Raw genomic sequence first — 20,651 nt, 5'->3', positions numbered from 1 at the left:
ACGGCGTCCCGCAGTGCGACACCCCTTTTTGGGGAAATTGTACCTCGTAAATAAACACCACTTTGTCCGATGTTCTCGCCAGAATTCGAACGTGTTCAGCGTCATACGCTACAATGGCACGAATTCCAATGTCTCCACCCTAAGAAGATATTAGAGAGGTAAAGAAGGCGCAGCGGAGCGGGCCCGGTTCGGCTAGTTGTAAATAAAAACGAAAGATCTTCATCGATTTGTATGATCAATGTTTCATTTTTTTAACAGGTTATGTGGCTTTCCGAGAAGATTACAAGATTTGACACTTTTTTTCGTTTTGGATTTATATGATTTAAAAAGAAAAAATAAACATCATTTTAGTCATTAATAGGCTTTTGTGCGCCAGAAAATAATTTTTGAGAAAAAAAAAAATCAAAAAGACATCACCCTAATGTTTATATTGCCCAATTTTTCTCCTATAAACCCGTAGAAATTACAGTAATTAATCAAATGAACTGCACGAAATTTGGCAGGACTTATTATGACTTATTATCATCCAGCCTTTGGTCAATTTTCGATTTGGATAAAGCTTGCACCGTAGTTTTTAATCTGTAGCCACTGTAGTAATATCCAAATCTGACCCCATTTGAAATAAGTTATAACCTATTAAATGACGTAAAACACATTCCGTAGAAAATTTCGCATATGCGTAATCGAATGTAAATGTGTACTTTGTGTTGGATTTGCATTAGAAGGCATTAGAAGTTCTCTCATATAAGCTATCCTATTGGAATCAAAGAAAAAGGCATGTAGGGTATGCGTTTCAAAGAAAAACTTTTGGTTTTACTTTCGATGTTTCAATGTCTTACATACAAACTTAACGACAAAGTAAGTATACCTTGATTTTTTTCGTAGGGCTTATACGAATAATTTCATCTTAATGGCTTCATCTTTATGTATTTAAATGCAATCGCGTTTGGACTTGTTCCAATTGTACGACGATCAAACTTTCTTCATTCGATAGGTAGCGGAGTGTGAACTAAACACATGAAACTGGTATTCAATTCCAAAATTAAAACGTAAGCACACAGAAATCGATAGAAATAAAAACTGGCAGTTTATATGGTGACACCAACCAAAGCGACCAAAGTAAATTGAAAAGGAGAACATATTAGGCATTTAAAATATTCAAGACATTCGATGGAAATAAAGGGCAAGAATGTAATTTATGTCGGAGGTTTTGGTGGCATTGGCGAAAAGTGCGTGGAAGCATTTCTCCAAAAATCGGTGAAAAGTCTTCTCATATTTGATGTGATGTACAATGAGGAGTATTTAAAATACTTGCAAACAACCTATACCAAATCCTACGTTGGTTATATTCACTTGGATCTGACGAAAAGCGAGGACATAAGAAAAGCCTACCACGAAGCGAGGGAAAAAATTGGTGTCTTCGATATAGTCGTTAATGGATCTGGCGTGGGTGATGAGGGAAAAATCGATTTAATGGTACAGATTAATTTGGTAAGACTTCTTAAAGAATTAAAATGAAAAAAATCACTCACACATTAAAGCAAGTAAGTGATGAATCTGAGAAAATCTAGTCTTTTACAAAAAATACCAAAACGTCTTTATTATGGAATAAAAATGAAAGAGACTGAAAAAATGTGACAGTTATTCAAATACGAAAAAGTATAATAGCTTGTTAAAATAATTCAATGAAGATGTGATTAAAAATGTGTGAATGACAGTAGTTTAGATATCCAACATTCCCTCGCACTTAATTTGCTTTCCCTTTAAATCTTTTCCGAATTCTATCCGATCTTCTGGGGGTAAACTGTTGCCGACGTTTTCCACAGGGGCGTGACATTTCGCTGTTTTGACAGTTTTGTTTTCCGCTAGTTCCTTGTCCGTTGGATTGCATATTTTGGGAAGCTTCCACAATTGTGGTTTGACCTGAAGCTTGATTAGCTGGTTCTAACCTCTCACAACTGCTTGCGATGTTGGTTTGTTCGATAACTGTTGAGTGTCGTTCACTTGTTTCTACGCTTGGATTCATATTAGAATAGTTATCTGGAATTAATATGTCTATATCGTCATTAGCTGTCTTTTTTGATACATGACATTGTTTAGTTATATTGTTTCCACTCGTTTCTATTCTGCTTTTTATTTGATTTTGATGCCTTCGGACTTCGCCCTGCGCTGTTTTTACTGTAAACATTAAATTTCCCATTGTTGCTTTTATTTCTCCTTCAACCCAGCGTTTTTTACCAGAGAAATTTCGTACATAAACCTTTTGACCAATAGATAACTTCGAAGAAAATTTTGATAATTCGTGCTTCACAGGAAACATTGCGGTTAAAATTGTACGAGGCTGACGACCGTGAAGTAATTCTGCTGGAGATTTACCAGTATGTGGGTTTGGTGTTGATCTATATGTTACCAAATACTTGTACAACGCCTGTTCTTGATTTGGTTGTTCCTTACTTATCTTAGTAAAAGCTGTCTTAAAAGTTCGAACAAAACGTTCAGCTAATCCATTCGAAGCCGGATGAAACGGGGCTGTTGTCAGATGCTCAATAGCGTTTACTTCACAAAACCTTTTAAATTCAGATGACGTGAATTGTGTACCATTATCAGTTACAATGGTACGTGGTAGACCTTCAATTGCGAAAAAACTTTGTAAAGCTGCTATAGTTGATCCCGAGGTAGCTACAGATACTGGCCTGACAAAAGGAAATTTGGAGTACGAATCAACTGCAATAAGCCACATTTTGTTTAAAAATGGACCAGCAAAATCAATGTGTATTCTTTCCCATGGTTGCTCAGCTTCGGGCCATGCAGAAAATACTTGTTTCGGATTATCCCCATTTTCTTGACAAATCGTACATTTTTTTGCCATACTCTCAATTTCTTGGTCAATATTCGGAAACCACACATATCTTCTTGCTAATTGCTTCATTCTACATGCACCCCAATGTCCGTCATGTAGCATACTCAAAACTTTTGAGCGAAGTGAGCTTGGAACTATTACACGTGAGTGTTCATTGTGCAGAAGAAGCACATCCTTTTCGATAGAAATCGAATATTTTCTTGCAAAATACGGATTGAAAGAAGCCTCCGATTTATTCTCCTCCGGCCAGCCATTTTTCACATAATTCGTGATAACTTTTAGTGTTTCGTCGCTTTTTGTGTGCAATGCTACAGTTTCGGAATCAATAGGACAGTCTTGCAATATCGTATTATAAACATCATCAATATATAACACCTCCGCTTCAGTTTTATCGAATTCTTTATCATCTCCCATTGGCAATCTTGATAATGCGTCAGCGTTTGCATGATGAGAAGTTGTTTTATACTTTATAGAATATTCGTATGCTTGCAGTGTAATGGCCCAGCGTTGAAGTCGATGCAATGTCATGATAGGAAGCTTTTTGAAGGGATGAAATATTGTAGTAAGAGCTTGATGATCTGTTACTAATTCAAAGTGTCTACCATATAGATACTGGTGAAACTTGGTCACACCAAATATTATGGCAAGAGCCTCCTTCTCTATTTGAGAATAATTAACTTGAGAAGCATTTAGCGTTTTTGAAGCAAAGCATATTGGTTTTTCAGAGCCATCAGGAAATCTGTGAGACAAAACTGCTCCAATTCCGCGGTTGGAAGCGTCGGTTGCGAGAATGATTGGATATTTATCATCATAATGAACCAATTTGGTAGCGTTCACAATATCTTGTCGTAAAGTTTTGAAAGCTGTTTCTTGTAGATCAGTCCAAACAAATTTTGCATTTAATTTTCTGAGTTCATTTAGTGGAGCTGCAGTTTTCGAAAAATTCGGAATAAATTTATTATAATAATTAATTTTTCCTATAAATGATTCCAATTCTTTAATATTTGATGGCCTTGGCATATTCTGAATTGCAGCCAAACGTTTTTCTGAAGGTCTTATACCATCACAGTCAATAATGTGGCCTACATATTCGACCAAAGATTTCGAAATCTCACATTTCTCAGTTTTACATTTGAGTCCATGATATTTTAGTTTCTCCAGCACATTAGTCAAGTTCTGAATATGTTCACTGTTTGTTTTTCCTGTTATAATTACGTCATCAAGGTAAATTGCGCATCCAGGAATATCTGCTAATGTTTCCTCCATGAATCTCTGAAAAATTGCGGGTGCACTTGCAATCCCGAAAGGCATACGCTTATATTGATATAAACCAAAAGGAGTATTTATAACCATAATTCTTTTTGCTGCATCAGACAATTCAATCTGCAAATATGCTTCACTCAAGTCAATTTTAGAGAAATACCGACCTCCTTGAAGTTTGTGGAATAATTCTTCGATTCTTGGTATGGGATATCTTTCAATTTTTATTTGGGAATTTAAAGTAACTTTAAAATCGGCGCAAACCCTTATGGAACCATTTGGTTTTGGAACCACCACAATTGGCGAAGCCCATTCACTCGAATTTATTGGCTCTATGACGCCATTGGAGACCAAACGGTCAATTTCCTGTCGAACTTTGTCGTGTAACGCAAATGGAATATTGTAAGGTTTCATAAATTTTGGAACTGCATCGGACTTAAGGGTAATATCTGCTTTAAACGTTGGACAGTGTCCAAGTCCTTCAGAAAAAACTTCATTGAAATTGTTTAAGACTTGTTTCAATTTACATTCTAAATCCGTAAGAGAGTCATTTGAAACTTGCAAGCAGTTTTCGATCACTCGGTTATTGTATGGACTTTTTATCTGAAAATCAAATTCTTTAAACCAATCGAATCCAAATATGTTCACAACATTTTCCAAATCAACAACGTAAAGTTGTAAATTTCGTGTTTGGTTGCCGACCTTAACATCCACATTAACCACCCCTTTTAGAGCCAACATAGCTCTTCCATACGCTTTTAATGTTTTATTACTTGGACTACACAAAGGTTGTTTTAATTTCTTGTAGACGTCAAGTCCAATCAATGAGCATGAAGCTCCAGTGTCTAATTGAAATGGCAATTCTTCGTTATTTACCTTAATAGTGATCATGAGTTTATCATTCTTTCCATTATTGACGGTGTCGATTGCTTCAACGTGACTTATAGACGATTCCTCTACCTCCATTTCGTGAATTTGTTGACTATTTCCAAGCTTACCTTGTGCTTGACATACTTTCGATATATGTCCAAGCTTCGAGCATCTATTGCATCTGGTTCTATTCTTAAAGTGATAACATTCTTCTCTCTGATGAGACTTTCCACAGCCTGGACAAGACTGTAAATTCTTGAAAGTAAGCTTTCCCTTTGATTTACTTTCTGAAACATTATAACGTTGAATAGCGTGAACTTCATTTGTCGGCTCCTTAGTATCTTCGATCTCATCCGACGCCTTAACAGTTGCTTCAAAAATTGAACAAATTTGCAGCACCTCTTCTAAAGATGGATTTGATTTTTGCAAACAAGCTGTTCGGACTTTCTTATGTGGAGTGTATAACACAATCATATCCCTTATTTTGTTATCGACGTAGGATTGTCTGCAGTATTCATTTTCACACGTAAAATTACATTCTCTGGCTACACCTCTTAGATCTGCAACCCAATCAACGTATTTCTGATTCTCCTTCATTCTTGTTTGATTATAAAATTTAAATCGAGCGGCTAAAATGTGCTGTTGACTTCCAAAATGCTTTTCTAATGCGGTAACTAACTCCTTGTATGGTTGTACTTCTGCTTTCCCATCAAATAGCCTTTGCAAAAGCTCCAAAACATCAGATCCAACCCAGCTAAGAAAACAAGACCGCTTCGTATCTTCACATTTTACAGAACTTGCTATCATATGCTGTTCCAATTGAAATTGATATGTTGACCATTGTTCTGTTCCACCATTGAAATTTCTGAACGAAGGTATCACCAAAGAGCTCTTGTTCCTCGAAATAAAATCTTCCAAAATAGCTTGGTTTTGACCCAACATTTGTGCCAAAAATGCGTGATTGGTTTCTTGCAGTTGAGCCAAAACCTGCGAAAAATTATTAGAATCCATTGTTTTTTGATTTGTTTCTTATATCCTCGTCGCCAAATGATGAATCTGAGAAAATCTAGTCTTTTACAAAAAATACCAAAACGTCTTTATTATGGAATAAAAATGAAAGAGACTGAAAAAATGTGACAGTTATTCAAATACGAAAAAGTATAATAGCTTGTTAAAATAATTCAATGAAGATGTGATTAAAAATGTGTGAATGACAGTAGTTTAGATATCCAACAGTAAGATAACAAGTAAGTACAGACTCAAGACGAGAAAAGTCAACCTTTTGGCAATCTACACTGATAAATATACCGGTTTTCACAATTTAAACCAAACAACAATCCAACAACTTTATTTGTATGTGAAAAGAGTTGATGATCAACAATTCAGGTAATTGAATTGATGATTTCAGTTGTTGACACATGACAGAGAAAATCATTGAAATTTTAAACATTTTCAACAACTACATCTACGACCCACCAACAAATATTTTGTAATATTTTCAGCTCAAGAAACTATGCACAAACTTTGCTGTTGAGAATATAATTTATTTGTTGGCTTCCAAAGCGAATGATTGCTAACACCTAATTTGTACTTTGAGTTGCTAAAATTTGAATTTGATTTGTTGCAGGAAAATTAACAAATTTTGTAGTTGATTTTTCAACAAAAGTTGTTGCTTTTCATAATTTTTTTTATCTGTGCATAGAATAGCATGCCGCAATTGAATTACAAAGTAATTGTTTGTTTCAGTCTTTCTTCATTTCACCTTCGTTATAAAAAACCCAAAGAAAATATGTCTTTCGTCTAGCATTAATTTATGATTTACATAGAATGTTCAGCATGATTTTTCTTAACCATCTGTTGAAAAGTTGAGTTTTATGGATTATATGAACATTAATAATTAAATTCTGTAGTTTAAAGCATTCCTTATGTTTGTTGATTGAGAGACAACACATCACTTTAAACAAGAAAAACATTGTTAAACAACTTTAGTCTATAACCGGAAAATTTTGCACTAAGCCGAATAGTTAAACAGCGGTGTTAATTTGTGAATTAAATTTATGAAGCACTAATTTAAATAGTAGTAGAAATATAAAACTGTAGTGTACTTTTTTCTATATTTTAAAACGATATATGTCAACAGAGAGATTATGGAAAAAAAATCCGAATGAGTCAAAATTTACATGTAACACTTAAATGCCCCTGTTCCTCAATGGAATGTTCATGGGCAAACTTTCGATGTAAAGGGTGATTTTTTTGAGGTTAGGATTTTCATGCATTAGTATTTGACAGATCACGTGGGATTTCAGACATGGTGTCAAAGAGAAAGATGCTCAGTATGCTTTGACATTTCATCATGAATAGACTTACTAACGAGCAACGCTTGCAAATCATTGAATTTTATTACCAAAATCAGTGTTCGGTTCGAAATGTGTTCATTCACCGTAACGTTGCGTCCAACAGCATCTTTGAAAAAATACGGTCCAATGATTCCACCAGCGTACAAACCACACCAAACAGTGCATTTTTTGGGATGCATGGGCAGTTCTTGAACGGCTTCTGGTTGCTCTTCACTCCAAATGCGGCAATTTTGCTTATTTACGTAGCCATTCAACCAGAAATGAGCCTCATCGCTGAACAAAATTTGTCAAAATTTGAACACATTTCGAACCGAACACTGATTTTGGTAATAAAATTCAATGATTTGCAAGCGTTGCTCGTTAGTAAGTCTATTCATGATGAAATGTCAAAGTATACTGAGCATCTTTCTCTTTGACACCATGTCTGAAATCCCACGTGATCTGTCAAATACTAATGCATGAAAATCCTAACCTCAAAAAAATCACCCTTTACATATTTTTTGAACGCAATTTGATAACACTATTTTTAACTCTTCTAGACTGGCCTCGTACATAGCTCCCTCACAGCAATGGAGTTCATGAGCAAAACCAAAGGTGGCCAAGGGGGATGTATAATCAATATATCGTCAATAGCGGGTTTAAAGCCAATAGAATTCGTTTGTATTTATTCCGCTACAAAATGTGCAGTTACCAGTTTTACCAGATCTCTTGGTGTAAGATCGAAAATCACAATACAGACCATTTACACTAGCTGCTTAAAAATCTCTTTGCTTGCAGCAACCTATTTATTTTGATAAATCTGGTGTAAGCTTCATTACCATATGTCCGGGTGCTACTGTAACACCTATATTGGCTGCGCTCCCTACATTCTTTAGTCATCAGTATTGCAATGAAGTGGATAACTTGATTAAAGCGATGCCGTCTCAAACTGCCGAGATAATGGCAAAAAATCTAATGAAAGTTGTTGAAACGGCCGCCAATGGAACCACATGGATATTGGAAGATGGTACCATTAAAGAAGTGCATTTCCAAGATGCTATTACATCTTAAAAATAAACACATAAAACAGGACTTAAACAATTCTAACATTGGTGATTAAGCCTAATAATTAAGTATGTCTAACGGATTTAAATTGAATTTTAAAATAAATCTATTATTCATATATCTTACTTATATTGTCGATTATATTTTTGCGGCAGTTGCATGCATTTTTTGTATTTCGTTTCGTATATATCTATTCATTTTATTCAGAAGACAGTTTATTGATTTTAGTACTTTTAACTTTCATATACCGTCGAATCCGGTTAATTGAAAACATCTAAATAAGGGGAATTTGCTCGCAATTATTCAAAGTCCAGACTTTCTTCAATAAGCAAAAGTTCTTATAAGAGAAATGCCTTCTGTAATTATAAAAATGACACACTCCATGAGATGTAATAGTAGCCGCTATGTACAATCATAACTTTAACCAAATGTTTTTCAATAAAGTTTGCAATTGAATTGAGTGATTTTTCTCAACAGCCGTGTATCAACACTGAAAAAAAGGGTATCGTATTAGGAAGTAAAAAATTTACCCAAAATTAGTATAAATATTTTATTACGCTTTTCGAAAATTGCAAAATAAAATAAGTATGGAAATTTGCTAAAAGTTTTCCTTATAACTAGTGTAAACAAATTTAATTCACGTTCAAAAATACTCCCGGAAGGGAAAATTACATCTTTATTTGTAATATGTGACATGCTAAAAAAATTTTGTAGCAAATTTTTACTGAAGCTTATTACCATTGATTTTGCAGATTTGCTAATTTTAAGTTCATTACATTGTAGACGCAAGTAAAAAAATATTTAATTTACATAACGTTTAGTAAGGCATATAATGCCTTAATATATGGAAATGCATTTTAAGGATATTTTTCTTAGCTGCTAGTAAAACATATACCCATTTACAGTCGGAATTTATTAAAATCTGTTTTGTTTACATGTTTGGCATGCTTTAAAAATAATGCGTGTGTGTGTGAATTGGCGTGTAAACATGTATGCATACACACATAAATATCACGTAGTCACCCAGTGAAACAGAATTCGGTCAGAAGTCTGTACGAAAGTCGGGTAATTTATCCGAATTCGGATCCGAAGTCCGTCTGGATTCTTAACGATAAATATATGGAGTGGTTGACACGACTTCGGAACGAAAGGTCGGAGGGAAATCTGATGTTTCTGCCGATTTTTCTGACAGAATTCTAAATCAAAATTATGGGAAATTCGGAAGGGAACTTCAAGTTTTCGATAAGACTTTTGATCGAATTCTGATGTTGAGTCTTAATGAATACGGATGTGTTTTCGACTTGTCTTACCGATTTCTGACTGAAACTATTGGATTGCCCAAAAAGTAATTGCGGATTTTTCATATAGTCGGCGTTGACAAATTTTTTCACAGCTTGTGACTCTGTAATTGCCTACTTTCTTCTGTCAGTTATCAGCTGTTACTTTTAGCTTGCTTTAGAAAAAAAGTGTAAAAAAAGTATATTTGATTAAAGTTCATTCTAAGTTTTATTAAAAATGCATTTACTTTCTTTTAAAAAATCCGCAATTACTTTATGGGCAACCCAATATATTAAAATTCCTTAAGAATCCGAATGTTTTTTCTCAAAATTATGGGAAATTCGAGTTGTCGTTAAGATTTCTGACTGAACGTTGAGTCTTAATGAAAACGGATGTGTTTTCGACATGTTTTATCGATTTCTAACTGAAAGTATATTAGAATTCCTTAAGAATTCGAATGTTTTTTCTCACTCTTCGTATCAATTTCTGACGGAATAATGGAATAATTAGTCCGAGTCCGAACAGGAGAAGTTTTCGCATGGCAAGTTCACAAATGTCACCAGCATGGAATAGCCATGATTGAGTTGATTCGAGTTCTCGCCATGATTCGAACCCACTCTGGGCTACCGTAGCATCCAATGTTTCACAGACAAAAATATGCAAGCAAGGAAAAAAAGACAAAAACATTCGTAACGAGTTCAGACATCGTTCAGAATTCAGAAAAATGTGGCCCAAAAAGCAAGCACAGAGTTCAGAATTCGTTCCGAATTCCATCAGAACTGTCGAAACAAAAAATTCTAATGGTTCAAACAAATAAACATGTAAAAAGGCAAACACAAAAAGCCAAAAACATCCGGCACAGAGTTCAGACATCGTTCAGAATTAAAAGAAAAACCATACGACAGGATGTTCAGACATCAAATTCTTTCAGAACTGTCGGAACAAAAATTCCTACTGACAATCAGCCCGGGAATCGTTCAGAATTGTTTTCGATGCGTTGGAAGAAATAAAAATAAATTTACTACAAGACAATCAGATATCGTTCATAATTCTTTAAGAACTATAGGAAAAAATTCCTACAGCCAAGCACTCACCATATCGTTCAGAATTTCTTTCGAACTGGATGTCGAAATTAAAAAAACTTCTACGACAAGACGGTCAGAAATCGTTTGGAATTTGTACAGAAATATCTGACATCCAAAATTTGGTTGACTGGTTTGTTATACCCACCACCGTAGGATCATTTAGTCATTCCGTTTGCAACACTTCGAAATATCAATTTCCGACCCTACAAAGTACATATATGTCGGATCATCGTAAATTCTAAGACGATTTAACGATGTCCCTTTGTCCGTCCGTCTATCCGTCCGTCTGTTGTAATCACTCTACAGCCTTCAAAAATTGAGATATTAAGCTGATATATGGCATAGATACGTCTTTTTGATGCACGCTGATTAAGTTCTTGAACATAAATGCTTTATTTTCCATCCGATTTCGCTGAAATTTGAAACAGTAAGTAGATTAAGGCCACCCGCCATCTGACCTAAACATGGTAAAGATCGGACTGTATTTAGATATAGCTGTCATATGGACCGATATCCCGATTAAGGGTCTGAAGCTCATAAAAGCTTTATTCATTACCCGATTTTGAAATGCAAAATTCACCAGTGACATATATTTATTTGACCACTCAATTTGGGTGCATTAGTTTTTCAAAAATTTCACCGGATTGTAACGAAAGGGGTTTACATATATACCCGAAGTGGTGGGTATCCAAAGTTCGGCCCGGCCAAACTTAATGCCTTTTTACTAGTTTTGGACTAATATTGTTAACTATTTACATATTAAAATCAATAAATTAAAAAAATATTATAAATATTTAATTAACAATCTGAAATTGTGGATGCCACCGTAGCGCAGAGGTTAGCATGTCCGCCTATGACGCTGAACGCCTGGGTTCGAGTCCTGGCGAGACCATGAGAAAAAGCTTTCAGCGGTGGTTTTCCCCTCCTAATGCTGGCAACATTTGTGAGGTACTATGCCACGTAAAACTTCTCTCCAAAGAGGTGTCGCACTGCGGCACGCCGTTCGGACTCGGCTATATAAAAAGGAGGCCCCTTATCACTGAGCTTAAAACTTAAATCGGACTGCACTCATTGGTAGGTGAGAAGTTTACCCCTGTTCCTTAGTGGAATGTTCGTAGACAAAATTTGCAATTTGCAATCTGAAATTGTATTCTTCGTTATGTATAGCGCATCTCCGCCTTGAGTGCCAACAAAACAAATGTGGCAACGCAGCCGTGCTATTGTCGTACGGTGCAAAAATCATAAAATTAAACAAATATTTGCAAATAATAAGTTCATGCATTAATTAAATCTCCGGTTTTTGTTTCATCTTTGTCCAGTTTTAATTTGCATGAGTTCTGGATAGCAGATTTGCAAAAATTAAATTCATATTCAGAGCGGCTGTCAATTTAAACGGTTCGAAAATAAAGATACTAAAACTTGACTAGAACGCTATGCAATTGCAAGGGAAGAATGTGATTTATGTTGGGGGCTTCGGAGGTATTGGACAAAAATGTGTGGAAGCCTTTCTTGAAAAGTCGGTTAAGCATCTCCTCATCTTTGATTTGACGTCCAATGACGAATTTTTGAAATATTTACAAGAGACCTACAAGGATTCCTCCGTTGGCTACATACCAGTGGATATAACAAAAAGCGAAAGTATTAGCAGAGCCTTTCAAGAGGCAAAGGACAATTTGGGGTCTTTCGATATAGTGGTGAATGGTGCAGGCATCATAGATGAAAGCAATATCGAGTTGTTGCTGCAGATCAATGCGGTAGGTTAACAGGAAATCTTAATGCTTTTTCTTTTGAAAGAAGAAAGTTGCTTTCTTTCAGACGGGTCTCATGCAAAGTTCGCTCATAGCTATGGAACACATGAGCAAAGCGAATGGAGGCCAAGGAGGATGCATTGTTAATATATCGTCAACTGCGGGTTTGGATGCAACCGAACTGTTTTGCATTTATTCACCGGCCAAATGTGCTGTTACTGCATTTACCAGAGCCATGGCGGTAAGATCATAAAATTAGTAAAACTGTAAACATACATAGTTTTGACGGGTAAACTGCTTCGCAAATTTCGAGGAAAATAATGAAATTGGGATTTCATTCCCATTTTACTCAATGTCACTTTTTTTTACACTTCAATATAAGCACAAGCATTACGAATAATAAAATCAAAAAATCTTCATTACGTCCTCTATCATTGCAGCATCGTACCTATTTCGAAAAAACTGGTGTCAGCTTCATAACAATTTGTCCCGGAGCCACGGATACATCCCTACTGCGATCCGCTGCTTCGAAAATCTATTCGGCCCGCTACATACCAAATATAGCAGATGTTTTCGCTACAATAAAAGTTCAAACACCAACAACATGCGCTAAAAATCTTATACAAGTCTTAGAAACGGCTTCAAACGGAACAATTTGGGCTTTGGATGATGGGGTCATACGAAAAGTTGATTTTCCTCAAGTCTGGGAATCAATTGCACAATATTAACTGATGACAATTAAAAAGTGGATTTATATACAAAATGTTATCGTTTTATTTATGAAAGGAATTTATAACTTCCATCTCTATGTTAGGTGGAATAAATGTTTTATGCAGAAAACGTTTGCTTTACAAGAAAATGCGATTATCAAGAAGTATTTCAGCATAAGGTAATCATAAGGAAAATCAACTCGACCCAATATTAAGTTACAATTACCAATTTTTGGAAGCCATTGTGGTGCCAATGTTACCATTTCCATGTATGGAGGGTTCTAATTCTTGTGACAACATAAATGGTATGTTCAGACATGTAAAACTTAGCTACTAAGTTATGTCGATCCGTGGTACGCGTTCATTATATGGGGCCAAGACTTTAAATCGAGATATCGGTCAATATGACAGCTTTATCCAAGTTTGGAGAGATTTGGGCCAAGTTGTAGAAAAATGTCGAAGAGCCTAACACAACTCACTGTCCCAAATTTCGGCGAAATCCGACAACAAATGCGCATTTCATGGCCCCAAAACTTTAAATCGAGAGATCGGTCTATATGACAGCTATATCCAAATCTGGACCGATCTGAGCCATATTAAAGAAGAATGTCGACGGGTCTAACTTAATTCACTGTCCCAAATCGGCGACATCGGATAATAAATGCGCCTTTTGTGGACCCAAAACCTTAAATCGACAGATCGGTCTATATATATTCAAATCTGGACGGATCTAGTCCATCGGATAATAAATGAGCCTTTTGTGGACCCAAAACCTTAAATCGAGAGATCGGTCAATATATTCAAATCTGGACGGATCTAGACCAAATTGAAGAAGGATGTCGAAGGGCCTTACACAACTCACTGTCCCAAATTTCGGCGAAATCGGAAAAGAAATGCGTCTTTTATGGGCCCAAAACCTTAAGTCGAAAGATTGGTCTATATGACAGCTATATCCAAATCTGGACCGATCTGTGCCATATTGCATAAGTATGTCGAAGGGCCTTACACAACTCACTGTCCCAAATTTCGGCGAAATCGGAAAAGAAATGCGTCTTTTATGGGCCCAAAACCTTAAATCGAAAGATTGGTCTATATGACAGCTATATCCAAATCTGGACCGATCTAGGCCAAATTGAAGAAAAATGTCACAGGGCCTTACACAATCACTTTCCCAAATTTCAGCAAATAAATGTGGCTTTTATGGGCGTAAGAATCTAAATCAGCGGATCGGTCTATATGGCAGCTATATCCAAATCTGGACCGATCTGGGCCATATTGCGGAAGTATGTCGAGGGGCTTAACTTAACTCAATGTCCCAAATGTCGGCGACATCGGACAAGAAATGCGCCTTTTATGGACCCAAACCCCTAAATCGAAAGATCGGTCTATATATTCAAATCTGGACGGATCTAATCCAAATTAAAGAAAATTATCGAAGGCCCTAACACAACTCACTGTCCCAAATTTCGGCGACATGGGACAATAAATGCGCATTTTATGGGCGAAAGACCTTAAATCGAGAGAGTGGTCTATGTGGTAGCTATATCCAAATCTGGACCGATCTAGGTCAAATTGAAGAAAAGTGTCGAAGGGCCTAACACAACCTACTGTCCCAAATTTCAGCAAAATCGGATAATAAATGTGGCTTTTATGGGCCTAAAATCCTAAATCGGCGGATCGGTCTATATGGCAGCTATATCCAAATCTAGATCGAAATATTTAACAATTATAGTTGCTTAATGTATTCAGTTTGTTTGCCTAAAATTTTATGAAAGTAAAAGTCATTTTAAACCAAGAGATCGACACAAACAATAACCTGTTGAAATCATAAAACTAGTTATAGAGCAAAAATGAGCGCAAATGAAAAAATTTAATCAAAATAATGAAGCTGATTTGCCGAAACTTTCACTATAAAGCTAAGATATTCGCAAAGACAACCACATTTCGATGGCTTTGAAAGATTAGGATCGGCTTATAAATAGTGTGTTGGCAATCAGTGCAAAATTCAGCTCTGACTTTGTGACCAAATGTTGCCACCGATGGGTCAGTTCCTGCACCCAATAGCGACCACAATTTAAAAAAAATATATCTATTTGACAATTTTTGAATTAAAATCCTGGCTAAGTCCCGAACTAAATTATTCATTAACAATTTGGCAACAACAACTAAAAGCGTGCTAAGTTCGGCCGGGCCGAAACTTATATACCCTCCACCATAGGGAGCATTTGTCGAGTTCTTTTCCCGGCATCTCTTCTTAAAGGATTCTTCAAAAAGGATATAAGAAAAGATTTGCTCTGCTATTAGAGCGATATCAAGATATGATCCGGTTTGGACCACAATTAAATTATATGTTGGACACCTGTGTAAAATTTCAGCCAATTCAAGAAGTAAAATAGAGAGATTGATTCATATGGGAGCTGTATCGGGCTATAGACCGATTCAGACCATAATAAACACGTATGTTGATGGTCATGAGAGGATCCGGCGTACAAATTTTCAGGCAAATCGGATAATAATTGCGCCCTCTAGCGGGTCAAGAAGTCAAGATCCCAGATCGGTTTATATGGCAGCTATAACAGGCTATGAGCCGATTTGAATCATACCCAGCACAGTTTTTAAAGTGATGCCAAAACACCACGTGCACAATTACAGCCAAATGAAATACGAATTGCGCTCTCTAAAAGCTAAAGAAGTCAAGACCCCCGATCGGTTTATATGGCAGCTATATCAGGTTATTAACCGACGTCAACCATAATTAGCACACTTGTTGGAAGTTATACCAAAACACCGCGTGCAAAATTTCAGTCAAATTGGACGAGAATTGCGCGCCACATTGGCTCAAGAAGTCAAGATCCCAGATCGGTTTATATGGCAGCTATTTCAGGTTATGGACCGATTTGAGCCATTCTTAATACAGTTGTTGGAAGTCATAACAAAACACTTCATGCCAAATTACAGCCAAATCGGATAAGAATTGCGCCCTCTAGAAGCTGAAGAAGTCAAGACCGCAGATCGGTTTGTATGGCAGCTATATCAGGTTATGAACCGATTTAAACCATACTTAGCATAGCAGTTGGAAGTAATACCAAGTTGGAAGTTATACCAAAAACACCACGTTCAAATTTTCAGTCAAATCGGATAAGAATTGCGCCCTCTAGAGGCGCAAGAAGTCAAGACCCAAGATCGGTTTATATGGCAGCTATATCATAACATGGACAGATATAGGCCATTTACAGTCCCAACCGACCTACAATAATGTGTTTTTGTTTGTGCAAAATTTCAAGGGGCTAGCTTTACTCCTTCGAAAGTTAGCGTGCTTTCGACAGACAGACGGACGGACATGGCTAGATCGACTTAAAATGGCATGACGATCAAGAATATATATACTTTATGGAGTCTTTGACGCATATATCGAGGTGTTACAAACAGAATGACGAAATTAGTATACCCCCACCCTATGGTGGAGGGTATAAAAACTCGCATAGAAAATAATCCTGGAACAGGCGGTGTATTGATAAAATCCATTTACAAGTGCCAAAAGATAGCCGAAAAGATGACAGAACGTTTGTCCCATTAGTTGAACTAAGAATTGCGTTCCAAGCACCTCCACCTTCTGCGCTTCTTCTCCAATCTCTGACACCAAGTTTCGAGATGTCTTTCACCACTTCCATGATTGTACCACCGTAATGGCCTTCAGTGCAAACTAGTCCTTAAATCGTACGAAGAATCTTTCTCTCAAACACTCCAAGCCCTGTCTCGTCTGCTTTCACAAGTAGCCATGCTTTTATAGTGTAATTTCTTTTTTCGAGATGTGACCTTGTTTCTAAACTACTTGCTTAATTAAAAGTAACATCTGTTTGCCAATATTGCAAATTGCAAATTTTACCCATGAACATTCCACGAAGAAACAAGGGCAAACTTCTCACCTATCAATGAGTGCAGTCCGATTAAAGTTTAAGCCCAATGATAAGGGATCTCCTTTTTATAGCCGAGTCCGAACGGCGTGCCGCAGTGCGACACCTCTTTGAAGAGAAGTTTTGCATGGCATAGTACCTCACAAATGTTGCCTAAATCTAAATATCGTCAGTTGAAAAAAAAAAAAATTCTGATGGTCTCGCCAGGATTCAAACCTAGGCGTTCAGCGTCATTGGCGGACATGCGAACCTCTGCGCTACGGTGGCCTCTTATTACTCTACTTATGCCAATATTACTCTTATCTTTATATTAAAACTGGTGTCACTCGTTTCGGTTACGGCGGCACCGAGGTAGGTAAAGTTGCTGACTATCTTAAAGTTGTGGCTTTTTTTATTTTCTTTATCTGCTCAGGTGTACAAGACGTTGTGGGAGATTATACCATCCTTTTTGTCAAATCTCCATTTACTGCCCACTTTCACTGATTCTCCTTTTGATACTTTGCAGTTAATACTTCCGGTAACCGACCCACGATATCGATGACATCAGCATAGGCGAGTAGCATGTGTTGTCTTGTGAATAGTGTGCCATATCTATTCACATCTGCATTTCGTATAATTTTCTCCAACCGGTATTAAAGAGAACACACGATAAGTCTCCCTGTCTTAAAACTCGTTTGGTATTGAATGGTTCGGAGAACGATTCTTTCCTATTCTTAGTGAAGAACGTGTATCAGCAAGAGTCATCTTGCAGTGTCTTACTAATTTTGCAGGGAATGTATAATGCCGCCGAAAGGGACTTTGTAGTCAACGAAGAGATAGTAGGAGTTGACCTGTCCATCTCGAATCTTTTCCAGGATTTGGCGCAGTGCAAATATGTATTCTATGCTGGATTTATCAGATCTAGAGCCACTTTGATATATCATTGACTTTAGGTTGTAAGGCTCGAGAGTATCTTGTAGGCGATGGGGAGGACACTTTCGGTCTTGTCTCCTTTCTTGTGTACGGGACATAGTATACGGGTATGAGTTCTTCTAGCTAGGGAAGACGAATTGATGCATATGCTTTATCAGCGTATCGCCTCTGGCTTTTTGTTTCGCAGTCGGGTCGCTGCTATTTGCACCTCATCTGGTAGAAGGTAAACTTTCTATACCATCATCCGGGATTGGTTCTGCGGTATTCTCTTCACCGCCAACGTCGGACACTACCAGCTGGGTAAAATGTTCTTTCCATATCCACAGCACACTAACTTATCAGTTACCAGATTTCCTTCTTTGTCTCTGTTGGAGGATGTGCCTGCGCCAAAGTCATTGGTTTGATTCTTTGTTAGAATTTCCGGACTTTATTCTGACTGCTGTACATCTCAATTCGATCACGATCACGCCTTTTTCCCTCTGCGGAATTGACGTTACTCCTCTCTCCTTTTCTCCCGATACCTTTCTTTCGTCTGGCGAGTGACTATTGTTCTGTATGACTTATTCTTGGCTTGGCAAACACGGATTACGCGGCATTTTCCATGAAGTGAGCAATGGATTGCCACTACGCTGTTATATCATCGGGTCAAGGAGTGTTTTCATCAAGATGTTGGGTCAGTCGAGTAAAGTATGCCGCAGCCATTTGTTGTGCTTGCGGCTTTTCAATGCCCATCTTCCGTACAGAGTCATATGGTACTTTTCACGTCATGCTCAAACGGGTGTGGACCTTTGTTGCAACAAGATAATGATTCGAATCTATTTTTCGCTCCTCGGATCGATCGTACATCTAACACGCTGGGTAAATGCCTTCCATCTATTACAACGTGATCAATTTTGTTTTTTACTTCTTTGACTGGGGACAACCATGTGGTTTGGTGAATTTTCATATCCATCACCGAAGGATGGGTGTATATTCACTTTGTCATTCCGTTTGCAACACATCGAAATATCCATTTCCGAAATATCAAAAAGTATATACGTATGCTTGATCAGCGTTAAAATCGAATACGATCTAGCCATGTCCATCCGTCTGTTGAAATCACGCTACAGTCTTTAAAAATAGAGATATTGAGCTGAAATTTTGCACAGATTCTTTTTTGTCCATAAGCAGGTTAAGTTCGAAGATGAGCTATATCGGACTATATCTTAATATAGCCCCCATATAGACCGATCCGCCGATTTAGGGTCATAGACCCATAAAAGGCACATTTATTATCCGATTTTGTTGAATTTTGGGACAGTGAGTTGTGTAAGGCCCTTCGATATTCTTATTCAATTTGGCCCAGATCGGTTCAGATTTGTATATAGTTGCCATATAGACCGATCTCTCGATTTGAGGTTTAGGGCCCATAAAAAGCGCATTTATTGTCCGATGTCGCCGAAATTTTGAACAGTGAGTTGAATTAGGCCGTTTGACTTCATTTTCCAATTTGGCCCAGATCGGTCCAGATTTAAATATATCTGCCATATAGACCGAACTTAACTCCTTTTTACTAGTTTTTTTTTTTTTTTTTGTTAAAAGCTAGAGCTGCTAACTACCATACTTTTTGGCACTGCGAAGTCCATTATCCTCAATCCATTATGGGACGTTATATTGTGGAGGCTGCATTTTTGGACATTTGGACCAAAGATAGCTTCTTTCCCTATCTCCGCATTAAAATCTTCCAGAACGAATTTAATATCATTGGCGGCCAGCGGTCATATTTCCTCTCTAATTAGGGAAGCCGTGTTTAATTTCGAAAAATGAATTTTTATTGAAATTAATGATAAAAATATTATTTTTCATTAGTAATCCTCATATGTTATGATTAGGACTATGTATAAAAATAAAAAGACAAGGAAATATTCCGTCCAATTTTTGCCTCGGCAGCTAATGTATAAAATAGAAAAGGTATAATTTGTGTAAATTAAAATCGTTTTTCGGGTTGTTCTTAGGGTTCTTAAGGCTCAGTTAACCCTAATATGTAGTTGGATAACCCTTTGATGCTCATCAACTTGGGGGAAAGCTTGCAACTAACATTTTCAGTGAACCTGAGAGATATTAAGCCAAAATCCTTGTACTGTACATTTTGGAATTAATCAGGAATAACTTATCAGAATTTCAACTTTTTCTCTTCCTCAAAGCCATCTCGATATCTAAAAGTTGGTTCTACTTATGCGAAGTTTTAGAATAAAAAGTTCGGAAACGTGGAATTGGAAACAAATCTCCATAGACGCAGATTTTAATTGAATAACGTAACAATATCGGCATGAACGTCACAGAAAACTTAGCCAATTCGATGAAAAATGTTAAAAGCAGTAGACATATGAAAGGATGTCCAACTAAGTACTTAAAAGATAAATAATTATACTTTACTTTCGGAAATTTTGGTCAAGAGTCAAATTCCAAAGATGCCTTAATCTTTATTATATGAAACTTATTTTAATCACTGATGTATACACTGTATAAAACAGAAGGTACTTGTAATCAGTAATTGCAACATTTGTGCCCACTAAGGAACAGGGACGAACTTCTCACATATCAATGAGTGCAATACGATTCAAGTTTATGGAG

The 20,651-nt window shown here is 36.8% G+C and overlaps 1 protein-coding gene across 1 annotated transcript; it reads left to right on the top strand.

Moving 5' to 3' along the window:
- Positions 1-986: 986 nt before the first annotated feature.
- LOC106090354 (alcohol dehydrogenase) lies at positions 987-13,265 on the top strand. The gene is made up of 6 exons (XM_013256524.2): positions 987-1,491; positions 7,887-8,060; positions 8,125-8,367; positions 12,182-12,508; positions 12,570-12,743; positions 12,943-13,265. The coding sequence occupies exons 1-6, from the start codon at positions 1,171-1,173 to the stop codon at positions 13,228-13,230; spliced, it is 1,527 nt and encodes a 508-aa protein (XP_013111978.2). The 5' UTR covers positions 987-1,170; the 3' UTR covers positions 13,231-13,265.
- The last annotated feature ends 7,386 nt before the right edge of the window (positions 13,266-20,651 follow it).

The sequence above is a fragment of the Stomoxys calcitrans genome, chromosome 1 (assembly GCF_963082655.1).
Source record: "Stomoxys calcitrans chromosome 1, idStoCalc2.1, whole genome shotgun sequence".
NCBI lineage: Eukaryota > Metazoa > Arthropoda > Insecta > Diptera > Muscidae > Stomoxys > Stomoxys calcitrans.
This window is presented reverse-complemented; position numbering and strand designations above follow the sequence as displayed.

Coding starts and splice junctions, on each gene's coding strand:
- LOC106090354 (XM_013256524.2), top strand. CDS start 1,171: ATGGAAATAAAGGGCAAGAATGTAATTTATGTCGGAGGTTTTGGTGGC. Junction 8,061..8,124: donor GTTTTACCAGATCTCTTGGT/GTAAGATCGAAA, acceptor CTTTGCTTGCAG/CAACCTATTTATTTTGATAA. Junction 8,368..12,181: donor AAGATGGTACCATTAAAGAA/GTGCATTTCCAA, acceptor AAACTTGACTAG/AACGCTATGCAATTGCAAGG.